Raw genomic sequence first — 22,818 nt, 5'->3', positions numbered from 1 at the left:
TCCCCCGGGGTCAGAGTCCTGGCTGGAGCCGCTGTGAATCACCTCGTTACTGTATTCCCTGTTGTCACACTGACCTCCATCGGTCTTGGATGTTGTGTTCAGTCATGTTCAAGGGTAGGTTGCCGAGCCCGGTTCTGTTGCCTGTTCACCTGGCTCCAGTTCTGGTGCCTATTTCAGTGTCCCTCCCCGCCTGCTGGGTCAGCTGGGACTGTAAACTTCCTCCTGGTGGTCTAAAGCTCCTGAACTAGTGGTATAAACACCAACACTCCCCCAGTGATCCGAGCTCCCAGTCCTAGTAGCTAATAAGCCCACTAGCTGCACAGCTAACTGAGCTAACACCAGGTACACTTCATGGTTAATCAAGTGATATGTTGCCCCCTATTTGTTTGGAGTATGAATTCTACAGGTGGCCATTTTTTCCATATTTCACCTTTGAGGTAGTACAATTACTTTATTTTTTAGTTTAGTTTTGTTTTTAGTTTTTCTTGACTTCCCTCAACTTTTCTAGTCTTTCAGTTCCTTTGCTGTTTACATTTAACAGTTAAACTCATTATTTTCCCATTTCAAGTCCATTTTATTTATATAGAACCAACTCATAACATAAGTTTTCTCAGGGCACTTTTCATAAAGAACAGGTGTAGACATTCCTCTTCATAATATTGTTTATGGAGACCCAACCATTCCCACCAAGAGCGAGCACTCAGGTTCATTAATTCTCAACATACTTCCTCTTTATTGAACTTTATCCCGTTTTTAATATGTTCCTTGTCCTTGTGCTGTATTATCTGATTATTTCCTCCTGTACTTTCATTCACTGATTATTCCTTTTTTGTGCTGTAGCCCTTTGTTTAAAATGTTATTCCTCATACTGCCTCTTTATGTTATTGATTTCCTTTCAGTCTCTCATCTTCCTTTACATAATTAATTCACATGTCATATACACTTACATTGTCTTTCCTTCCCCTCAGTAAACTTTCTCTGTCCTCTGTCCTCTGTCTTGTTTGCTCTCCCCTCTCTTTTCGTCTGCCCTCTGTGGTGTGATGGAGAGATCAGATCACTCTGTCATTTGCAGGACAGACAGCAGACAGATGAAAGCAGATCAATAGGAAATAAAACATACAATAAAAGTCAGATTCATTCTTTGATCCCTTCAGCCGTGGGATCAGAGGACAGGAAGGAACGGAGAGGAGGGAGGAGATCGTTTACGACGTTCACCCTCCGTCTGCCTGATTCAGATTCAGATCTTTCTTTTCATGTAACTTCTATCTGTCCCTTTATCTACATTTCTTTTGTATCTTACTACAGGGTTTGTACAGCTGTTCAAGTACAATTTAAGCACTTTTTGAGTACTTTTATGGTACTTTAACGCCTTTATTATGCCATTTAAACGGATACTATAAATGCAGTTGTGAAAAAATTAAAGTTTAAAATTTACTCCTTGCTAATTTCCAGAGTAAGGGATGAACACATACATTTTTTTGTTTTCCAGCCAGTTGTTCTGAGAGCAGATGGTCAGAAAAAAAAGAAAAGAAAAAAAAAAACGACACAAGGAGACAACAAACAAATGTGATGATGGGATTGTTTCACTTCAAATATAAAATAAATATATATAAGATTTTTAGTTTATATGAGTGATAATGTTGATGATTACTGTATGTTTGAAAATCAAGCATATTTCATTCCTAACCTTGAAAACATAACAATTAAAATTAAGCATTTTCCAAACTTTCATGACTTTGAACAAACCCTGTTATTAGAGCTGTAATGATTCTCCATGAGTTAATTAAAAAAAATATATATACATAAACTATTAAGTCAACAAAGATCAACAGATGATTGGTTCTATGCCTTGACAACTGTCTTCTACATTTCCAAATTTGTCTTTAAAATGATGTGTTGTATTGAAATTCTTGTACCCCTGCCTGTGTCTTTTAATATATCCTTTGCTTCACAATGATTTTTTTTTGCACAGAAACAGAAATAGTTAATTCTTGTGATGCAAAGATGTTCTCTTCTCTCTCTTCTATGTGTCTTTTTGCAGCAAAATCATTTTTGCATTATCTGTCCTGCATCATATACTAATGTAAAGACAGATGCATTGTGTTTTCATCCTTCTTTTCCATATTTTGTTCCTGTTTGTCTTTGTACTTGTCTTCTTTTCCGTTTGTTTTTCTATCTCTTCATCTCTTTGTATTTCCATCTGTCTCTTCCATATTTCAGTAGCCCTCTCTCCTCTTTAAATCCATCATTCCAACTCTTTGTCTTTCTGACTTTACAGAAGTTTTCACTTTTGCTATATCATAACTTCTCATTCATTCTTTGTATTTCTACGTCTGTCTCGTCTTTGTTTCACTTTTCATGTGTCTATCTCTTCCATCTTTCTCTGCATTTCACCCTCTGATCCCCTCCTCGACAGCCTCTGACCCCTCCCACTCCCGACCGCATCCATATGTTAATAATAAAGTTTCCTCCAGCTCCACCACATCTATGAGGAAATCCTCTGGCAGGTCATCTATGTCTGTCTGATAAAGACCAGCACAGATGCTTCATCCTCTCTCCTCTATTTCTCCCTCTCTGATTGTTTTTACACGACTTTCGTCGGCTCATGCCGGGTCCAAAACTCTGGTCTGACCCTTCTGGAACCGCTGTGGATTGTGTGTTATCCCGCCTGCAACCGCTGCGGCATTTAATGAGCCTGAACCTGATTAAAATCTGGGGAAGATAAATAAAATGAAACTCGACCTGATCAAGCCTGAGGGAATTGAGAGAAATTAGAGCCAGATTCGTCCAAAACCCGTCTGGTGGTCAGGGCGGGGCTGATTCGGTTTGGGCTGAGAACCAAAGCTCTATCACAGACCAGTGATCTGATCCTACTGATATTACAGGGGTTTACGAAGCTAAATCTGAAACATTTGCTACCTGGACTTTTGTGAAGGGCGGAGTTTAATCCAAAATAATGAAATAAGGCTTTGAACACCAGCTAATTCCTGACTGCACATGACTGAGAGCTGTGAAGCAGAGAGAGAAATAAAAAGATGAATATTCACCAGGAAACTCAGAGCCAAATACATGAGATGCCTTTACTTTGCAGATTGTTGTTCTGCTAATCTCATGATCACACCCCGTTTTATATGGTGAAAAAAATGTGGCTTGTAAAAAGTGAATTCCCATCTCATCCAAGTCACATCCCAACAGAGTTATTATAGTTTTTTTTTCATGTTACATTTTTGTTTTCATTTCAGTTTAGTTTCAGTTAGTTTTCTGTTTAGTTTTTAATTGTTTCAGTATTAGTTTTATTTAATTACTATTATTACAATATGGGAGGTATTTGTCAGGGGCAAGATTTAAGTCTTGGACATATTTCAGTCTCAGACATAGGCACCAACGCCTCCTCATGCTTGTTGTGTTGACAGATTTGACCGAATTGAAAAAGACAAGAACTTAAGCCATTTCCTGTATTTCTGTATTCTATTTTAGTTAGTTTAATAAGTGCATAACATGAATTCAGTTAGCTTTCATGAGTCAAATCTTTATTTTTATTTCAGTTATTAAAATTACAATGTTTTTCACGGTTTAATTTTAGTTTTTAGTCTAGCTTTTGTTAACTATAAAAACCCTGTATACCAAAAAGTTGACAAAAATCGATTCCTTTGTATTTCTATATCAAAATCCAATCATGTGTTTGTCTTGTAAAACAAAACATGACGTGTGCTTATGAAGACGTGAACCAGACAATTTCAACTTACAATTTCATGACATCCACCCATCAATCAATCTTCAGCTGTTAGTGGCACAGAGCAAAGATTCATTTGTTAGCTAGCTAGCAGCAGCATGGTACGTCGGGTTGTGACACACACTTTTTAACATTAATCAAAATCCTCCCATTGTTATGTCCCGCCAGCTTAAGGGTGTCACTTTCTATTGAAAAGTGGTGGGGACATTCAGAGCTGCAACGGTTATCGACTAATCGATTATCAAATTAATCGCCAACTATTATGATAATCGATAAATGGATTTGAGTAAAGAAAAAAACAAAATTCTGAATATTTTCATTTAAGGACATCACCTTGGGCTTTGGGAAACTGATCAATATTTTTCACTAATTTCTGACATTTTATAGGCAAGCAACTATTAATTGATTAATCAAGAAATATAAGTGAGAAGTAAGTATGAAAATATTTTTTTTCTTGCTGGCTTTAGGACAAAATATTTTTAAAAAGACCTCAACATATGTGATTTAAAGAAATGGGGGAATCGGTATGAGATCAGAATAAGTTATTATGGTGGGTTGGGGAAGAAATTGCATAACAGCTCATCAAAAGGGCATAACTACAGAGTCGACTTCAGGAAATACTCACAAAAGCAAACAAAACGCACAACAATGTCGACAGTTATCATCACGTCCACAGCTGCAACACCATGTCAATCAACTGAACAATGCTAATAAACATTTACTGTAAAATCAGGCAAATAAGAGGGGATGATCTTAAAATGTTTGAAAACCTCTGGTTATTTTGTGCGAGGTATTTTTTCCAGAACATTATTAACAAATTATGCTTTCAAACAGTGGTGTTGACATGTCCTCACCATCCTCACTGCAATGAGCTGGAAATGCTGTTTCATCTGTAAGATAACTTACTACTAACTTACTTACTACTACTAAACACCTGGCAACAGCCTCAAGAGGCTCTGTGGGTCTTTGTGTGTGTGTGTGTGTGTGTGTGTGTGTGTGTGTGTGTGTGTGTGTGTGTGTGTGTGTGTGTGTGTGTGTGTGTGTGTGTGTGGTTGTGAGTGTGTCTGTACACATGTACAATTGGCTTTGCTGTGGCTCCTCACTGGGGGATAAAAAGACAACATCCCTCACCTAAGAGACAGCCCACCCCCATGAAACACACACTCACACACACACACACACACACACACACACACACACACACACACACACACACACACACACACACACACACACACACACACACACACAGTCACACACACAGAACATGAGTGTCAGTCAGTTAAATGAAAGACAGCCATTCATTGATAAGACAGACAGTCACATAAACAGACTGTCTGAGGGAAAACAAACCAGACCACCGTCACCCCTCTGTGCTCCATTCAGCCTCGAGAGGGCTCTCAGTTTGTGTGTGTATGTGTGTGTGTGTGTGTGTGTGTGTGTGTGTGTGTGTGTGTGTGTGTGTGTGTGTGAAAGAGAGAGAGTACTGATGGGTGTAAATGTGTGTGTTCCTGGGGTGAAACATCTCCTGGGGGAAGTCAGAAAATGATTGAGAGAGTAAGAGAGAGAGAGGGAGAGGAAGTTTCTCAGCTCCCGTCGGCCCTTTAATCTGATACACAAACACGCGGGGCACCTAAGAGCCTGCCATTCACACCACACACACTCTCTCTCTCTCTTCATGAACACACACTCGTTAATGTGCAAACACACCGGCAGTCAACTGAGACAAGTGTACAGGAACAGACACAAGCAGGACGCAGGGTTACACACATACTTTTAAAGATATGCACACGCCTGACAACCTGCATGCATGCACTTTAGGGCTGCATGTGCTGTGTAAAAAGTTACCTGAGGAATATAAAATGTTTCACTCTTCTCTATTAAACAAAATATGCTAAAATTTACCTGTGGTTCATTTTGTCATAGAAAAACAGATGTACAAGAAATGTATCTAAAAATACAGTCTTACAAGCTCCAAAATTATAAATGAAGTGTTACCTGGAGACCTAATGTGATTTAGAAAGTTCCTGTATGCCTCTGCATGTCATCCATCTCATAATTTTTTGAGATTTCGCTCCTCTGATAGATTTCGACTTTCATTTATAATTCTGAATGGGAAAGAAACCAAAAACAAACCTTGCAAAGATTAAAACAACAACAACAAAAAAAAAAAAATTGGTGGGTAATTTGTAGCGGAATTAGAGGAATTAGTGGATCAATCTGGACGCTATCGTCTCTCTGATCACACGCCGTGTCAAAATCACCGCAGCAGGAACATTTTTTGCGGTGAGACAGAGTGTGAAATGCAAAGTGCAGGAAAAATATTGCGTACTGCTGCATGTGTTGCTCTTTGCGCCCATGGCTGTTTATTCATTGGTGGAGCGCCACTCAGTTGCCAGTATTGGTGTTCTCTCTGTATTTGGGTCTCTTCATTTCTCTTAGTGTATTTTGGATGTGGCCCAAATATCCTCGGGTTTATTTGGACCGTCCTCAGATTAAGGTTTGAGTGGGTTTTCCATGGGTCTGTTTTGGATTCTGTACAACCCGTAAAGATGTCTAGGGACTGAACGGGGAAAGAAACATGCAGATAGGATCTACAAAAATGCTTGTACTTACACACTAGAGCTATAATGATTAGTAGATTAATTGATTTGGTGATTGAAAGAAAACTACTTGCCAATTATTTAAATAATCGATTACTCATTTCATTTCATTTTTTAAGGACAAAGGTCAACGATTGCTGGTTCTGGCTTCTTCAGTGTGAAGATTTGGTGACTGGGTTTATCATTTATGAGGTTTTTTTTGGATTTTGAACTGTTGGTTGGACAAAAGAAGCAATATGAAGACATCACTTTGGGCTCTGGGAAATTGTGATGAGCATTTTCCCAATTTTTTTCCATTTTACAGACAATTTCTTCAGTTTATCATGAAAATAATCGTCAGGTTAATCAATAATTAAAAGTTGTTGCAGCCTTACACGCTCACAAAGATACACAGACATACTGTATATGAACACTGACACTGTCAAAATCAATGCAAACACACGTACATGCCGTCACAAGTGTGTCAAGTCAGGTCAGTTTTTGTTTGGGCAGCCAAGTGTCACAAATCACAAACTGCCCCACAATCTGTGCAGTGTGCGTAGCCCTCTGTCCTCAAAAGAGTGAGGATGTAACACGAAATCTACTGAAATATGATTATAGACTTTAATAAACACACAGTCGTGAATGTGAAAACACACAAATGGTTCAATGAAATATGAGCACAAATACATACGTGCTTGACATACACACTTCCTCATGCACTCATAGATTCACACACACATATGCACATAGACACGGGGAGTTAGAGGCCTGGCTGCTAATGGCGGTGGTCCTGCGCTCCACAGTGGGATCTGTGTTTAGCCATGTTTAGAGCTCCATTTGGGGCCAGATAAATCAAGCTGCTGTCTACCAGAAGCCTCCATTAGGGGCCCTGCGAGGCCCCTGGACGGCCTGTCAGTCACCCCGTCAGTCAGCGAGCCGCCCTCTTCCAGCGTTTGAACTCATAATTACAGGGAGGCTCAGCTTGGCTCGGACGGGCCTGGCTCCCGAGCCCCCCACCGCCACCTCCCAGACGGCAGCGCTCGCTAGCCCAGCGCTAATGCTAATACTAACAAACGACGGACGTTTCACCTCCAGAGGAAACAGCGGCGGGGAAAATATTTATGGAAACTGAAAAGCCTCCCTCGATTTTTTTCTGCCCCTGTTGGCCTCTCTTCATCCATTTCCACAAACTCCTTTTAGGGCTTTTAGTTTTTATTTCTTTGAGTGACAGTCCTGGGTTTCCGCCTTGCATTTGAGAGGTTAGCGAGTTAGTTAGCCGTGGAGCACTAACGCCAGGCTAACCTCTGTCTGCCACAGATTAATCAAACACCAGTTAGAGGGGAGAGTGTAAAACACAGGGGCTACGATGACTGATGGCTTTTTAAGGAGTGACGGGGGAGGGAGGTGGAGGAGAAACACACCTCCGACCAGGACAGAAGACAGAAATACTCACAGAGTAGAGCTGGAAATTACTCCCAATGACTAAACAAACTGGTGAATTTTGTCCATAGCTGCTTTGTCTTCTCCGGCAGCCACTTTGACACGTAACAAACAATCATTCATGGGTCTTACTCTATTCTGAAAGTCATCAATCATATTCGGCTGGTCGAACAGTTCAAACATCGGGTGTATTTTGGACTCCAGCCCCTGTGGTCGGCAGATGAAAAAGTTTCCTGCGCTTACACGTATACACACATGAAGTCAGACGTGGCTCGCTAGCTCTCAGGAATTCATGAATAAAATATAGGCCCATAAAGGCAGCATGAACAATGGAAATATTATCCTCCGCTGCATAAATGCACAGCCGACCACAGAGTATTCTCACAGGGAGCTCGTTCCTCTTATCTCTGACGGCTCGTCGGCGATGGCCGGCCGCTGCATGTGGAGACACACACCGCTAACGAGGGGGAAATCCCCCCCCATCACCCAAGATTGATGCAGAAAATTTACTCAGCAGACATTCCTCCGGGCCGAAATGAAAGAGGTGCCTGGTTCACCAGCATTCCTGATTGGCCACACATTCCTCTGCCATTCTGACGACAGTGTGATTGCTGGCACGGAGCCGCCGCTTCATGAGGTAAACACCCACAAAATGTCTTTCTAAACAGTCCTCTGGGGTTTCACCTGGTGACCATTTCTGAACAGGAGCTTGTCGATTAAAATGCCTGATATTACTTGGAATAAAGACTATGGTGGGAGAAGTGAGGGAACAACGTCCAACTGACCTACATCAAGACCAATGAAGTTAGCAAGGTGTTATAAACATGAGAAGCTAAAAGGTGCCCATGTTTGTAACTGATCCACTGTTAAATGGTTATGATAAAACAGATAGTTCTGGACCTTGTTTCTGATTGGCTGAGCCACGTTCAACCCACTGTAAAAAAAAAAAAAAAAAAAAAAAAAAAACTGTATTGACACACCTGTGATCACAATACATCAGGAGTATGGCACTAAACAAACTGTTTCAAAATGTCTTGTGAATTTCGATTCACTGGGCGGGCTAACCGTGGATGAGAGGTGGAAAAGGATGGACAGGATAGAAGAGAAGAAACGAGAAGATAAGAAAAGAAACGAGAGGATGAGGAAGAGCCGGAAAAGTCAAGAAACAAAGTTGAGATGGTGACACAGACTATGTGACCCGCTTGCTGCTTTCAGACTCCGTTTGCTGAGAAAAATCTGGCTGTTTTTTTTTTTTTAAACAATCACCAGAATGGAGCTAAAACATCTCTCCATCACTTTTACACCACTGTGAAAAACAAGAAAAGTAAACCTGGAGTTGGACCAAGTAGCCAATTAATTAATTAGTTACAAACTACTTTGAAAATCAATTCATCCATTCAGTTATTTTTCAAGAAAAAAAATCAAAAATTTGCTGAATCCAGCTTCTTAAGCAATTTGAAGAGCAGCACTTTGGGCTGTGGGAAACTGTGATGGGCCTGTTTTCAATTTTATAGACTAAAGGATTTAATCAATTAACCATGAGAATAATTGACAGATTAATCAATAATAAAAATAATCATTAGGTTTCTGCAGTTAGGTTGGTCTAAATGCATACATCACTGGGAAAAGAGGCAAACAGAACCTACAGGGATTGAAGTCTGAGCAGCTGGGGAGCCCCGCTGTGTCCTGTCGCCTTTTATCTACATTCAAAGTGGACAAACCACACCAACAATTTATGGTAACTTCAGCGTCAAGCCAGACAACGCTCCTTAGCTGTTCTAAAATCACTGAAAATCATGGCCTCCTTTGGCTTATTGCTTAAGTTTACAAACTCCTTGTCAAAAGAAAGCAAGTAGGAAACAACTAGAGAACAGAAAAGCTTCAGCTAAAAGAAGTTTTAAAAGAGAATGAAGATAAATACAGAAATAACTTAAAAATTAAAGTGAGGATTTGAAAGATAAAAAAGGCTGGAAAAGATGTGATACGGAAAGCCAGAAACCATGACCAAAAGACAGAAAGAAGAGAAACTAGCAAAGAAAGCACAGTAAATAAAATTAAAAGCATATTTGATTTTAGCCTCCATCAACTCCCTTGTCAACCTTCTATTAAAAAAGAGGAATGAAATCTGTCCTGTTACAGAAGGCGAACTGCTGAGCTGGCCCTGGCCTCAGCGGCATGACTCCTAATACTGACATGAATTATTAATTTGACGCATTCATCACTCTTCCGACCAGCCGTCGATAGCCTCCATTATGGCGGGTGTGTATACATTACAGAGTGTATAGTGTGTCAGAAACTTCCCGCATACGAGCCGCTGGATGGCGGGAAGAGGGGAAGACGGAGAGAGAGAGGGGGAGAGACAGAGAGAAAGAACGGGTGATGGACAGGAGTGACAGCAGAAAGCATTAGCTCGAGGAGGCAGAGTCATGATATCAGAGCGAGGTATCAGACACGGTCAAAGAGCTGGAGGAGGATAAGACAACAGTATTCTGACAGGATATTCAAACTGTATATCAGGAGTTAAGAAACACAAAGTTACACTAAGTTTTATAGAGATGCATACACATACAAGTACAGCACTAAACTAAATAAAAAGACTTCAGGTATGAGGGTCATCATTCATTCTCCATCATGGTCTCATTCATCTGCTGCACGCCACTCTCTCTTCAGTTGCTTTTTTGGCATCTGCTCACTTGCAGGTCATATGAGGTAAGACATGCCCTCTTGAGATTGATAGATAAAATAGCAAATGACAACCTGTGCTGGGACACTAGTAAAACTTTTGGATACAGGCGATGATGAGTTTATAATGAGCACTAAAACCAATGATTAATTGTTATGTATAGCTACTGAGAGTTGTTGCTTTCTGATTGGTTGGCAGGTGTTCATTATCATGCTCTGCACTCATATTGAAATGGGAAGGACATGTGAACTAGAAGGTGGATACCCAACTGAAAAGCAACGGGGCTCTTCAGGTTCCAACACGATGGGCCAGATTCAGGCTAAAATTCAAAAATGATGTTTGGGTTTTGGTTCAGGTTGGGTTCAGTCACGTCTGCTGGACTGGCCTATCAGACACGGTGATGAGAACAGCACTGAAGCCATCCACGGTGGATGCCATCCTCTTCCTCTTCCTATGAACCATGATGGCTGGTATGTAAATAGTTCTGTTAACAAAGGTTATGGTTGAGATAAAGAGCTCATGAAGATGAAGATGATTTTCTTATATTTATAAGGCTAGGCTCAGGCACTGACGAAGAAATGCAGCCCAGGCTGCACTCTACTGTGGATACAGCAGTAGCATCTTGTTGTATTTATTTTTAATGTCAGGAAACTTTTCTCAAGATCATTTATTCAACTTGGACCAAAGTCATGTTGTGGTCACACGCTATTTTCAGACATGCAAACTGTTGAACGGGGGCAGGGCAGGAGTCCCATGCATGTCAGTTCTGTAGCTTCATTGTGTCTCTCTGTCCTCCTAGAGGTCAGGTGAGACAGGTGGTCAGTGGGTGGAAACTGGTACCATTTAATAACAGATTCACAAAAAAGGGCCTGGTGGTTTTTCTCTGCTCTTGAATACAGTGACGTCTCTGCAGGATCTCAATACATTTTTTATTCCCACATTACCTGATTACTTGTTGATTGTCAATTTCTTTAATCTCTGTCTACTCTGCCTAAAAAAAACATTACTGTTGAAATATGTTTGCAATAAGTGCGGCTGATTAAACTCTTAAGGGGTTAGACTTTAAACAAGTAAGGAGCTGATAGCTTGTCCTGGCGACACCCAAGCCAACCTGAGGTGAACACTGTTTATTTGGGTTAGAACAGCATTAAGAACTTCAACACGCTCATTAACTTCCTCTTACAACGCTCCAGCAATGTTTCTGAGCTCTGAAAGTTAATGTACATTAAATTAATGTATTGTTAGAGCACGGTGCCGGACAGAGAGAGTGGCTCTGATCACCGAGAGCCAAACAGTGACGTACTGACAGCTCTAACAGCTAATGAAGAGGTGATGTCATACAAGCCCTGCAACGCTAACGAGAAGCTAATAGATGGCGGAGCTGCTGACCGCCAAGTTGGTCTCTAGAGTAAACAGCAGGGGCAAGGAACCATCACTTTGTTTCTCACACACACTCATATCTCAGAGACACTAAATGCAGTCCCACCCTCCCATATGTCAAACTTAAACAAAGGGTGAAACTAAAGTTTAACGGCTGCTTTGTTTTAAAACCTCAAGTATAACACACACACACACACACACACACACACAAACACACACACACACACACACACACACGTAACACACTATGTAACAGAAAGAAAGAGGGAGAGACAGTGTCTACACATTGGTGTACGGGTACCAGTGTATCTGTAACAGGTTATGTCTGTTTAAACTAATGTAACTGTGCGTGTGTGTGTGCGTGTGTGTGTGTGTGTGCGTGTGTGTGTGTGTGTGTGTGTGTGTGTGTGTGTGTGTGTGTGTGTGTGTGTCCAACTGGGTGTGAGCTCACAGCTAATCACCTAAAGAGAGGAAGTCCATAAATCAGCAGAACACAACTCTCACACTGTAAATCTACACTAACACGTCATCGCTGTGTGTGAATATGTGTGTGTGCGGATGCGCGTGTGTGTGTATGAGTTAATGAAAGGCAGCAAAAGAGAGCAGGAAAGTGAGACTTGCTCTCTAAGGTAAATACCATAAAAATTTTTACCTCCAACAGTCAGAAGACTGAATAGAAAAGTTTTATTTTCCAGCATTTTTACCCCCATTTAGGTCTCAGTGGCTCAGTAAGGTTCTCTGACACTTGAGTTTCTTCTCCCCAGCAGTGTCCTCCAGCATCTCCTGGGGGTTCCTAAACTGCTGTCAGGTCAGATGGGATATGCAGTATAACATCCTGCACATCCTGCCCTTGTGTCTCCTCTCAGATCCGTCCTAATCGGATGCTGAACCACCTCAACCAGCCACTTTCCACAAAACCTTTCTACCTCTAGAAACCTCTCAGGGTCCCAACAGAGAAGCGGGTGCTTCCAATCAGCCCAGTCCCAGCACTTTACTCCTGCGTCATGCCACCACCCCTTTCTGGGTGAAAACAACCACTCTAATTTGGCTGGCGGTCAATGCAAATTCCAAAGTCTGTGCCAGATCAAACGAATGATATAAGAAAATGACATTGCTTTTCAGCTATTAGGAGTCTAAATCCTCTGGCCAGTCTGGTGACAATTATGCTATGTCGTTGCTAATCAACGATCACGATCGTTACATAGAAAGAATTAAAGAAATCCTTTCAATCTGCCTCCATCAGAGAAGACTACCTTGTCCCCCATGTCCCCCAGCAGAACTGCCACTGAGTGTGTGTGTGTGTGTGTCTGACCTGGCTGTAAGTGGCGTCCAGCAGTGTGTCCAGGTTCTGCAGGGGTGCCGGGGTTTTGTCTTTGAATCGAGTCAGCAGGCGGCGCTGGATGGCTCTGAACTGGACGGCTCGCTCTGACAGCAGATCCTGGTACTGTTGAGCACTGACACGCAGCTAACAAACACACACACACACAAACAAGGAGACAAGATGACTTCATCATTTACTTGGAGATGATTGTTTAGATCAACTAAGGCATCCACTATATTCATCTACAGAGCTGACTGTATTTAATGTCAGCTGCTAACATCATTATAACAACATAACATGTTATCATGTCATCCGTGTGTGTGTGTGTGTGTGTGTGTGTGTGTGTGTGCGTGTGTGTGTACCTGGAAGTGGTGGTCTACAGACAGGAAGTACTCCTGCAGCGGGAGCGTTCCACTGAAGCTTTTCTTGAAGTCTTTGACCCCCAGTTTGGAGAAATGCCGGTCGAATCTCTGGACCAACTCCTTTGTCACCAACCACATGTCTTCAAAACTGTCACTCTGAATACGATATCGTTCTGATAAACAAACAAACAGATATGCACACTTACACAGAGGGTCTACAGAGGAAGTAAAAACAAAAGTTAGAAATTATCAGTATTAAAATGTTAAAACAGGCATTTAAAGCTCTCTGAAATGTTTGTTTAGCTACTATTCATGAAACAGAAGCAAAGAGCATCTGTGGTACCAAGAGAAAATGAAAGATATCAAAACTGCCCAAGGGATATTAAGTTTAAAAGATCAGCAGTTTAAGATTCATAACGAAATGTATCGAGAGGTTCTGAAAGGTCTCAAAAGGTGTATATCATTCAGAGTTCACACTACGGGATTGTAGCCAAAATCAGCATTTGCTTGGCAATCGTAAATCGCTAAATGTGAACTGTTTGAAGTGGGAGTCTGAGACTTCATTGAGAGCTTGCTGATGCCTCTGAGATGCCCAAAAGATATCAAGCAGGATTAATATCTGGTCATGTCTGTTATGGGTCAGGAGAGCAAACAAGAGCTGGAGGAAGAGAGGAGTCGAGAAGAAGAGACAGGAGCTTGCTTAGTTTGGAGACCATAAAAACTCATAGGCGGATTCCTATACGAGCCATCAAACAGAGGTAAAGAAAGGTGTACATGGGTATCAAAAGGGGGAAATGAAAGGCATCATTATCAGATATTAAAAGGTTGCCACACTGTCTCAAACCGTGTTGGATGAACGATTAATATTTAAAAGTTGTTTCTTCAGTAGTTACAAGTTGTTTATTGTTAAGGGATAGCAAACTGTTCAAGAGGCATCAAAAGACGCAACAGAAGCTAAAGACAGGATTTAAGACATATCAGAAGGTATTTATATGTGTTGAAGAGGCAGCAAAATATTTCAAAAAATACTGAGAGGCACCAAAAGACATCGATCAATATTTGGGAATGGTATCTGATAAAATATTTAAAACCCTGAGCCAGTGCTATTAGAGACAGATAATTCCCACATTTACATCTAAACCAGTTTTCATGGAGGTAAACCAGTGTCTTATGAAAATCCTGCTCATCATGTGGTGCTGTTGTCAGACTCACGGGAGGTCTTGGAGGCCAGTACAGTAACCTTGGCTCCTGACAGGAACTGGAAAGCCAAACTATTCCCATCCTTATCTTCTGACTTTGCTGAAAATTCTGCAGAGAGAGAGAGAGACAGAAAGACAGGCAGGCAGCAGTGTGATGAGACAGATAGGACAGCCTATCATGATGCACGACGCCAACAAAAAGGTGAACAAGATACAGTCACACTGTTCACAAAGACACACAATGTAAGCAGGCATGAGCTTTCACAAATCCCCCTTTACACAAAGAGCACACACTCAGTATGAACACAGAGTGTGTGTGTGTGTGTGTGTGTGTGTGTGTGTGTGTGTGTGTGTGTGTGTGTGTGTGTGTGTGTGTGTGTGTGTGTGTTTAGACGTCAGAATTGCTGATTGTAGCTGATTGTTAGATAACTGAGAAACAGAACAGAGATTCCCAGGGCTAAAACACACACACGCACGTGCACGCACGCACACACACACACACACACACACACACACACACAGAGAATCACAAATAAACATGCATAAACACAACTGTATAAATACACAGTCATACACACCGATACATAACAGCTGATTGCTCATATAAATTTCTACACATGCACAGCTACAAATCTCTCTCATTCCCTCTCCTTGCTTTCAGTTCAAGCTCATGTCGTGTGGTTATGTGAAACGCCCTCTAGTGGCCACTTCATCTGTCCTCAGCTGTTACGCAACAGATTTCCAACAACAGTGACAATTCATATCAGGAGAAAATCAACAGTCTTGCAGAGTGGTGCACCGAGAAAAACCTACTGTTCAACGTCAGCAAAACCAAGGAGCTGACTGTTGATTTTCAGAAAACTGAGGCAGAGACACACAGCCCTGTCTACATCAGTGGAGCTGAGGTAGAGCAGGTGAACAGGTCTTAGGTTCCTGACGGGTTCCTGTCATGAACCGAGCCATATTCTTGTCAGCCTCCACAGAAGAGCAATTGAAAGCACCCTGACTGGAAACATCACAAACTGGCATTATTGGATGTGCACAGTCCAGGACAGACAAACTCCACAGCGAACATCATTGATACACAGCATCAGTGGTCATCAGAGGATACTACAAGACAACACTGATCCAAGCCACAGCCTGTTCACCCTGCTGCCATCTGGAAAGAGATACAGAAGTATCCACCACCATATTACAGAGCAGCTTCCTCCCTCAGGCTGTGAGTCCGCCAAATTCATCCTTAGCACTCCATCATGAAAAATAACTGTATTTCTATGACTGATTATTCACCCAATCTACTTTATTTGCTGTGCTGTAAAATGACAAATAAATCTACCCTGAATATTGTAGCTTGAGGTTGTACAACCTATCCATCTCACATGAACTGAAAACATTTATTATAACTGGGAACAATTTGAATTCCTGGTCAATCAAAAGATCAACAGGGAGAGAGTTGTGGTTAAGACAAGGGCAGTGTGTCGACGTTGCTCCTCAGTTGTAGGGTATATGAGTAGAAGCACATGCTAATGCACATTGCACGCCATCATCCAGATAAAAAGAAACTTCTTGCATCAAACCCTGACACCTAAACTGGGGTGTGAACCAAACTGTGACTTCCTGCTCATCTTGCACTCTGACCTGTACGCAAAATTTTCAATTAACTGTTGTCAGAGATTTTGGGATAATCCAGTTAACTTCTGCAGTCACATGAAGCCCACCTTGGTTCAACGTGTTGGCCGCACTGGCAGCAATAAAATAGATCATTCAAGTATCACTTAACAAAAACACTGCCAACATCACACAGCTGTTTAATCTGCCTTAAACAAGCCCTTCACAAAATAATCTGTTGTGATTTATAGAAAATTCGAGATCCAAACACTTAGCCTAAATTGTTTGAGAAACTGAGAAGGGAATTAGCACACCATCAGTATTATTAAGTGTTTTGATGGGTGTGAGAGTCGTGTGTGTGTGTGTGTGTGTGTGTGTGTTTTACCTGGGAAGATGGAGCTGAGGTCGACCGGTGCCTGGTTAGTGTCCACAGTGATTTTAAACTTGGTGGTTTTGGCTGGAGGTGAAGGAACGCACACCAAAGCCAGAGGAAGACTGAACCTGGACTGGAGAACCTTGGGAACTCCTGAAAAAAAGAAAATACATAGAAATTGAAAAACTGTTTGTAATAAATTTTCCCTTTTATGTTGCATTTTGTTCACCACAATTTAGTGCTTTCCATTTAGCAGCGAAGCCACTGAGCTGCCAACGCCTGCAGAGGCTGTCATCTCCTTTTGTCAAGTTTAAATAATTTTCTGAATATTTAAAACTAAAAACACAAAGATGACATTTCTTTTTGACTTACTTTGGTTTGCAGAGAAGTTGCAAGATACATATAATTTTGTCCTTGGGAATAGCTTCTACTGATACTACAAATAATAATAATATTTGATTAATGCTGCATTATTTTACAGTAGTCTCCAACCTCAAAAGTCCACTTCCTAAAGTGGCATCTGTGTCCGCCAAACTCCCCTGCTGCGCATCAAACAAGGTTCGGCACATCGATTTTAAGGCTTTCTCTCCAAACAGCAGTCAGGTTAACATTTGTTAGCACAGTCAACACTGCAGATATTCAGATTACATGAGCATCTGAGAGCTACGAGACCGAGAGACTCAACATCAACACCGGGTTCGGAGGGGTGTTTGTCGAAGAGCAGAAAAGGAAGTTTTGTGAAGAGTGGGGGGAAATTTTGAGGAGAAAAAAAAGGGGGGAGGAGGAGAGTTAAGGCCAACTATAACTATGTCCTGAGCTTAAGCAGTGCTGAGCTTGGCAGAAATCTACACTTAGCTAGAATAACAGAGCGAGGGAAAGGAGGGATGGAGGAAAACAGTTGTTAAGAAGAGATGGAGCGAGGAAACCCGGGGCGAGGAGGAGAGCTAACGACAGGAGAGGGAGAAAACCTGAGTCGAGCAGAAAAAGGAGTGGAAACAAAGCAGCGTGAGAGAGACTGAAAGAGAAATAATATGAGAAACGACAGCCACGGTGGGAGGGAGGGACGGTTTAATTATGGAACGTTCCAGGTTATTACAGATAGTAATAATTACCTGAAACTACTGTGCACCTTTTCATTCCATACATGCAATTATTATGTGATTATGTGAATAATTTAATTTGCTTTGAATACATGAACTGTGGCCGAGAGAGAAGAAGGGAAGAAGTGAAGCCAAGTAAAACGGCAGAAAACAGAAGAAAGGAAAGGAGGGAGAAAGAAAACGGATGGAGATTTAGAGAGGAAGAAGGAATGCGGTCCACTTTCTTCTTCCCTCTCGCTTAATTTCTCACTCACCCTTCGTTCTGGGTGATTGAAAAGATCAGCAACAAAATCACATCCAACAAACACAGCAGAGAGGGTTAAATACACATGTTGTCAGAGCCAATATGGAGGAAGTCTGTCCACCAGGGATGTTAATGATTAATCATTAATCAATTAATCGCAGTTAAGAAGTAATTGTGCCTCATTTGACATTGTTTTTTTTTTTTGCTTTATGGAGCCATTTATTAAATAAGGAAACTTAACTTAACTTTTTGCTAACGGGTACACAGGAGTTTGCTTTTGAAAAATCTGGAAAAGAACACAGACGGTTTGATCTATTTCTCTCTTTTTCAACATCTAGCGGACTCTGAAGTCTTTGATGTTTACCCCACCGGCAGCATGACGAAAAAAACCTGTCAATTAACTGAAAGCAGAAACTTCAGACCCAGATTCTCTCCAAAAATACATGATCATATACTTTTAGTTTGTCCTTTTAAAGTTTTTAAAGGAGTAGATATAAATGGCTAATTCTATGGTAACAAAAGCACATTTATTATATTAAACACTAATGAAAACATTCTTATGAATATAATATATTTCATTTCTGTCTTATTCTGCCAGTGGACCCCCTAAATCTTGCCAGCATTTCTCTCCAAGCATCACACATACTTCACATATCTGATGGTCATTTTTCAAGCTGCACCACTGTGTCTTACAGTATCTCTGACCATAATCAGAGCAGACATGACGTACAGTGTGACTGATTGCCTGCCACAAGCAGGTTTAAAGTCTCTTTAAGTTGAATTTCATAACATGTTGAAATGACTGAAACCACTGGCTGCTTGAAAGGAAAGAAAAATCATATTAAAGAATAAAAAAAATGTGGTATGCTTTGAAAAATGGCTGACAAGGTAAAGTATATGTACTGTATATGCAGAAAATGGATAAACAGGCAGTAGAAGTGATACTTAGAGTTGACTGTATACTGCAGTGAAAAATATGCAATATGTTTTTTATTGAATGATTTATTAATTTTATTCCCCCCTTCAGTATGGATCTAAGTGGTCTGTCATTACAGACATAATCTTCACTCAAGGCCCATCTCGTACCTTTTTTCTGACTCTTTTTACTGCATCTCAGGGTCTTCTTCAGAGTTTGTTCAGTTGCCATGGAGATAGCTCACTTTATTATCATGTAACCAAAGCCTGATTACAGGTTCAACTTACAGAGAGTGGATTTAAGTGATTTGAATCGCCGCCTGTGGAGATTATGGTGTAAGAGCAAACAAAAATAGACTTGCGTTACAAAAATGCAGGGGTTTGTGGATTGATACGTGTATAAGAATGGAAGCGTGCGTCTGGCAAAAAAAAAACAAAAAAAAAAAAACTCGTGGCATGGACTTCCCTTCACACAATATCTATATCAGCTCTACTGATCCACTGCCTAAATACTAGATAAATAATACGAACGTGTCAGTTACTGTTACACTAACTGAGTCCTGTGCATCACATAAGATTTTCTCAACCTCATAAATCTGTCTCTCATCGTCCATGTTGACTGCTGACTGGAGGGGAAATTGGAACATCACTGATTTTGGCCATTAAAAATATGTTGGAGATGTATAAAGTGGTCAAAACCTCCCAGAATAAAACCACGGTGAGCTTTTATTTTAATGAAGTGACATGTTGCGCAGCCTGTTTGCTGATGCACAGAGCAGGTCAGGAGATTTTCACTGGTAAAAAAATAAAACAATCTGACGTTTGCATCGCTTGCAGTTAAGAAGCGGTGTCAGGATAAAGAAGACACTGTTGTAAATTCAAATTTAGCCATGTACTGATACAATAATACACATTTTCAAATTGTCAGAGTGAGTATCACTATAGCCGAATTCATGGTAATGACATTAAAACTTTAATAAGATTCAAAATGGGATGTTTTCTGTTATAACAGGTTGTTGAATCAGGGAGCTGTGAGGAATTTAACATTGAACAAGAAGCTGTATTCCTATTATCATCATTGGTATTAATGATGGATGGGGAAAAACAGGGAGAGAGAAGGTGAGAGGAAATATAAGCAGTGTAATAAAAAGTCAGAGACACCGGGAGGGGAAAGCCAACAGAGAGACAACAGAGACGGAGATAAATGAGACTAAAACAGATGACAAGATAACAGAGAGAGAAAAACGATGGAAGAAAAGAAGGAAGGATAGAAAAAGAGAAAGAAAAAGAAAGAAGAGGGAGGGAGTGGAGGTCATTTAAGGCTGGAAAAGGCCAGGGGAAACATTTTTCTCTAATTCAGCATCGCCGTTTACTAGTCACCACTCTGTGTGTGTGTGTGTGTGTGTGTGTGTGTGTGTGTGTGTGTGTGTGCGTGTGCGTGTGTGTGTGTGTGTGTGTGTGTGTGTGTGTGTGTGTGTGGTTGTAAATCTGGTCCTGTTCCACTCCACCTCTGTACATTCCAAGGCTGTCGTCACCAGGTTACACCCTCAATATGGAGATTTACCTGCACGTCCAGTGTGCATCAGTGTGTTTCTACCATTTCACAAAGCAGTCTTTTAAAAAAGCATAATTTTCAACACATCTATGAGGCAGTTCTGGAGCTCCAGACAGCTGTATTATGTTAAATATATAACGCCTATAATACTGCAACAAACGTGACATAAATCTTGCAGGAACAACACATAAGAGTGTTGAATTATCAAACCTTCTTCTCATAACTCAACCTGTTCGCGCCGCATTAACAAGCATAAAATCTCTGCTGTATTCATCCAAAACCTGATATGAACCCACAAACCACAGCTGCTGAAAATCTTTATGCCCCTTTAATTTTAACTTTATTCATACTCTATTTTTTATTTTGCTGTATTGTATTACAAATTGTCAGTAAAAATCAACCCTCGGGCATCACTGAATGTTTTATCAAGGAAAGGCAGAAGGCAGTAAATACTTAAAACGACTTTAACTATATTTAAATTAGAAACTGAGACTGATTTTTATTTCTTGAGGGAGCAAAGAGACAGAGGGTGAAAAAATACACTCTGAGAAGGGCTAGATTTTAAACTCATAAGATGAGGTCTTAAAAAATAAGTCAAGAAGGAAAATCTGCAAATAATGCAAAGAAAAAGTGAAAAACCGATGTTGGAGGAGAACTTAACTCAACACGAAGTAGTGGATGCTGAATCTAGACTTGGCTTTTAGAGTGAGAATGATGAAAAAGATGAAAACAAATGTGACAAGATGAAACAGACAAAACGGGAAACTCGCCTGCAGAGAAAAGCTGAGGTTCAGTCACAGAAACAGCCAGTAGAAAGGTCATTTTACATTTCAGACACTGTGGTTTTTCAATTTTTCTTGAGTAAAGAAGTTGAATAAATGCTTCTACTTTTTTACAGTATCTGTACTCTACTTGAGTAAAGAATATGTGTACTTTTCTTGTCTTTACCTCACTTCAAAAAACTATCACTTTAATTAATGTATTTTTTCTTTTCTTTTTTTCCCCTGCAAGTTTGTGATTAAGTGGGGGTTCAGACTGCTAAAGACGTCACTGGTATGGAAATGTTGCTACAGGTAACAGTAAGAAAAAGAAATACAATCAAGGAAAGCCAGTTAAGAGTACTACATGCATCACACTTCATTTCCCTCATCTGTGAGTCATTTTCTGTTTTCTGATCGGTGCGAACAGCAACAGGCTTCATGAACACACAGTTACAATTTCCAACTGACTCAATTGTATTCCGTATCTGCTAAAGTCATATCCTGAGTCACGTCACCTAGATGGGAGCGGAGTTCAAATGCTGCATCATAATCTGTGGGTGTTGCCATGGCAATAAATAAACGTTGCATCACTCGCCTACGTCAAATGTCACATTTTTAGTCAGGTTTGATGACATGGAGGATGACAGGACACGGTGGAAAGACAAACAGCAGGCCGCTGGTGTTTGGGGAGATGTTTCGGTGAGACTGAAGCCAGAGGGTGAGTAACCGACTAAACACAATTTCTCAGTTACAGTAAACTGAGGTTACTGTGTTTGTCTTACAGATTCTTCATTTCATTCACTGCTTGTCCTGAGTTTTAGTGCCCTGTAACTTTTCTTTGGGGTGTTTTTAGGAGAGCAGATATAACTGAATCCACAGATATGTTATATACTGTGACAAGTGACCCCAGACTTAACTTCTGATAAGTGCTTCCACTGCTGTGAGGGAGAAAAAAACGCTTTGTCAACTGTTAAACATACTTAAAATCTGCTGCTACTTGTTAAAGCTGCTGTACCTCCACTGTACTGCTGTCTCACAGGACTCTGATTCCAATTATCTGGAATCTGTGTGTGTGTGTGTGTGTGTGTGTGTGTGTGTGAGGGGGGAAGAGAGAGAGAGAGACCACAGAGTTTATTTGAGTAGAGGACCACTGTACAGGATCAGGTTCTTACCACAGCTGCAGTGATGTCAGCCCTGTGTGTGTGTGTGTGTGTGTGTGTGTGTGTGTGTGTGTGTGTGTGTGTGTGTGCGTGTGTGTGTGTGTACAGTATGCCAAAGATCCAATATGTGTGTAACAAAGGTGCACGTGTGTGTCTTTTTATCATTCCCTCTGTGATACACACAGTTACAGCACATCATGCTCATGTGCAGTTATTCTTTATTACTGATTTGCATTAAATGGTCCCACTGAGAGCCAGAGAGTCCAGGTGTGGATTTCTGGATGACTGATAATGGATAAATGTTATCCTTTGATGCAAGACGGCCGCAGTTCACGTCTCTGTATTGAAACATGTAAGTAATCTGACATTTCTGTCATGCAATAATGACTGAGATCTTTT

The 22,818-nt window shown here is 40.9% G+C and overlaps 1 protein-coding gene across 2 annotated transcripts in view; it reads right to left on the bottom strand.

The window, feature by feature from the left end:
• Positions 1-22,818, bottom strand: part of bbs9 (Bardet-Biedl syndrome 9) — a 210,753-nt gene that overhangs the window by 121,642 nt on the left and 66,293 nt on the right. For both annotated transcript variants that reach the window (XM_084727530.1, XM_084727531.1), the window contains 4 exons: positions 16,697-16,837; positions 14,717-14,812; positions 13,505-13,677; positions 13,134-13,286 (listed from right to left, as the gene is read on the bottom strand). In XM_084727530.1, the coding sequence (XP_084583656.1) occupies positions 13,134-13,286; positions 13,505-13,677; positions 14,717-14,812; positions 16,697-16,837 (563 nt within the window). The remainder of the gene's footprint in view (positions 1-13,133; positions 13,287-13,504; positions 13,678-14,716; positions 14,813-16,696; positions 16,838-22,818) is intronic.

Source organism: Lutjanus erythropterus, chromosome 9 (genome assembly GCF_056507025.1).
Source record: "Lutjanus erythropterus isolate fLutEry1 chromosome 9, fLutEry1.hap2, whole genome shotgun sequence".
In the NCBI taxonomy this organism is placed as follows: domain Eukaryota; kingdom Metazoa; phylum Chordata; class Actinopteri; order Lutjaniformes; family Lutjanidae; genus Lutjanus; species Lutjanus erythropterus.
Note: the sequence above shows the minus strand (reverse complement) of the source record. Positions and strands in the feature narration are given on the sequence as shown.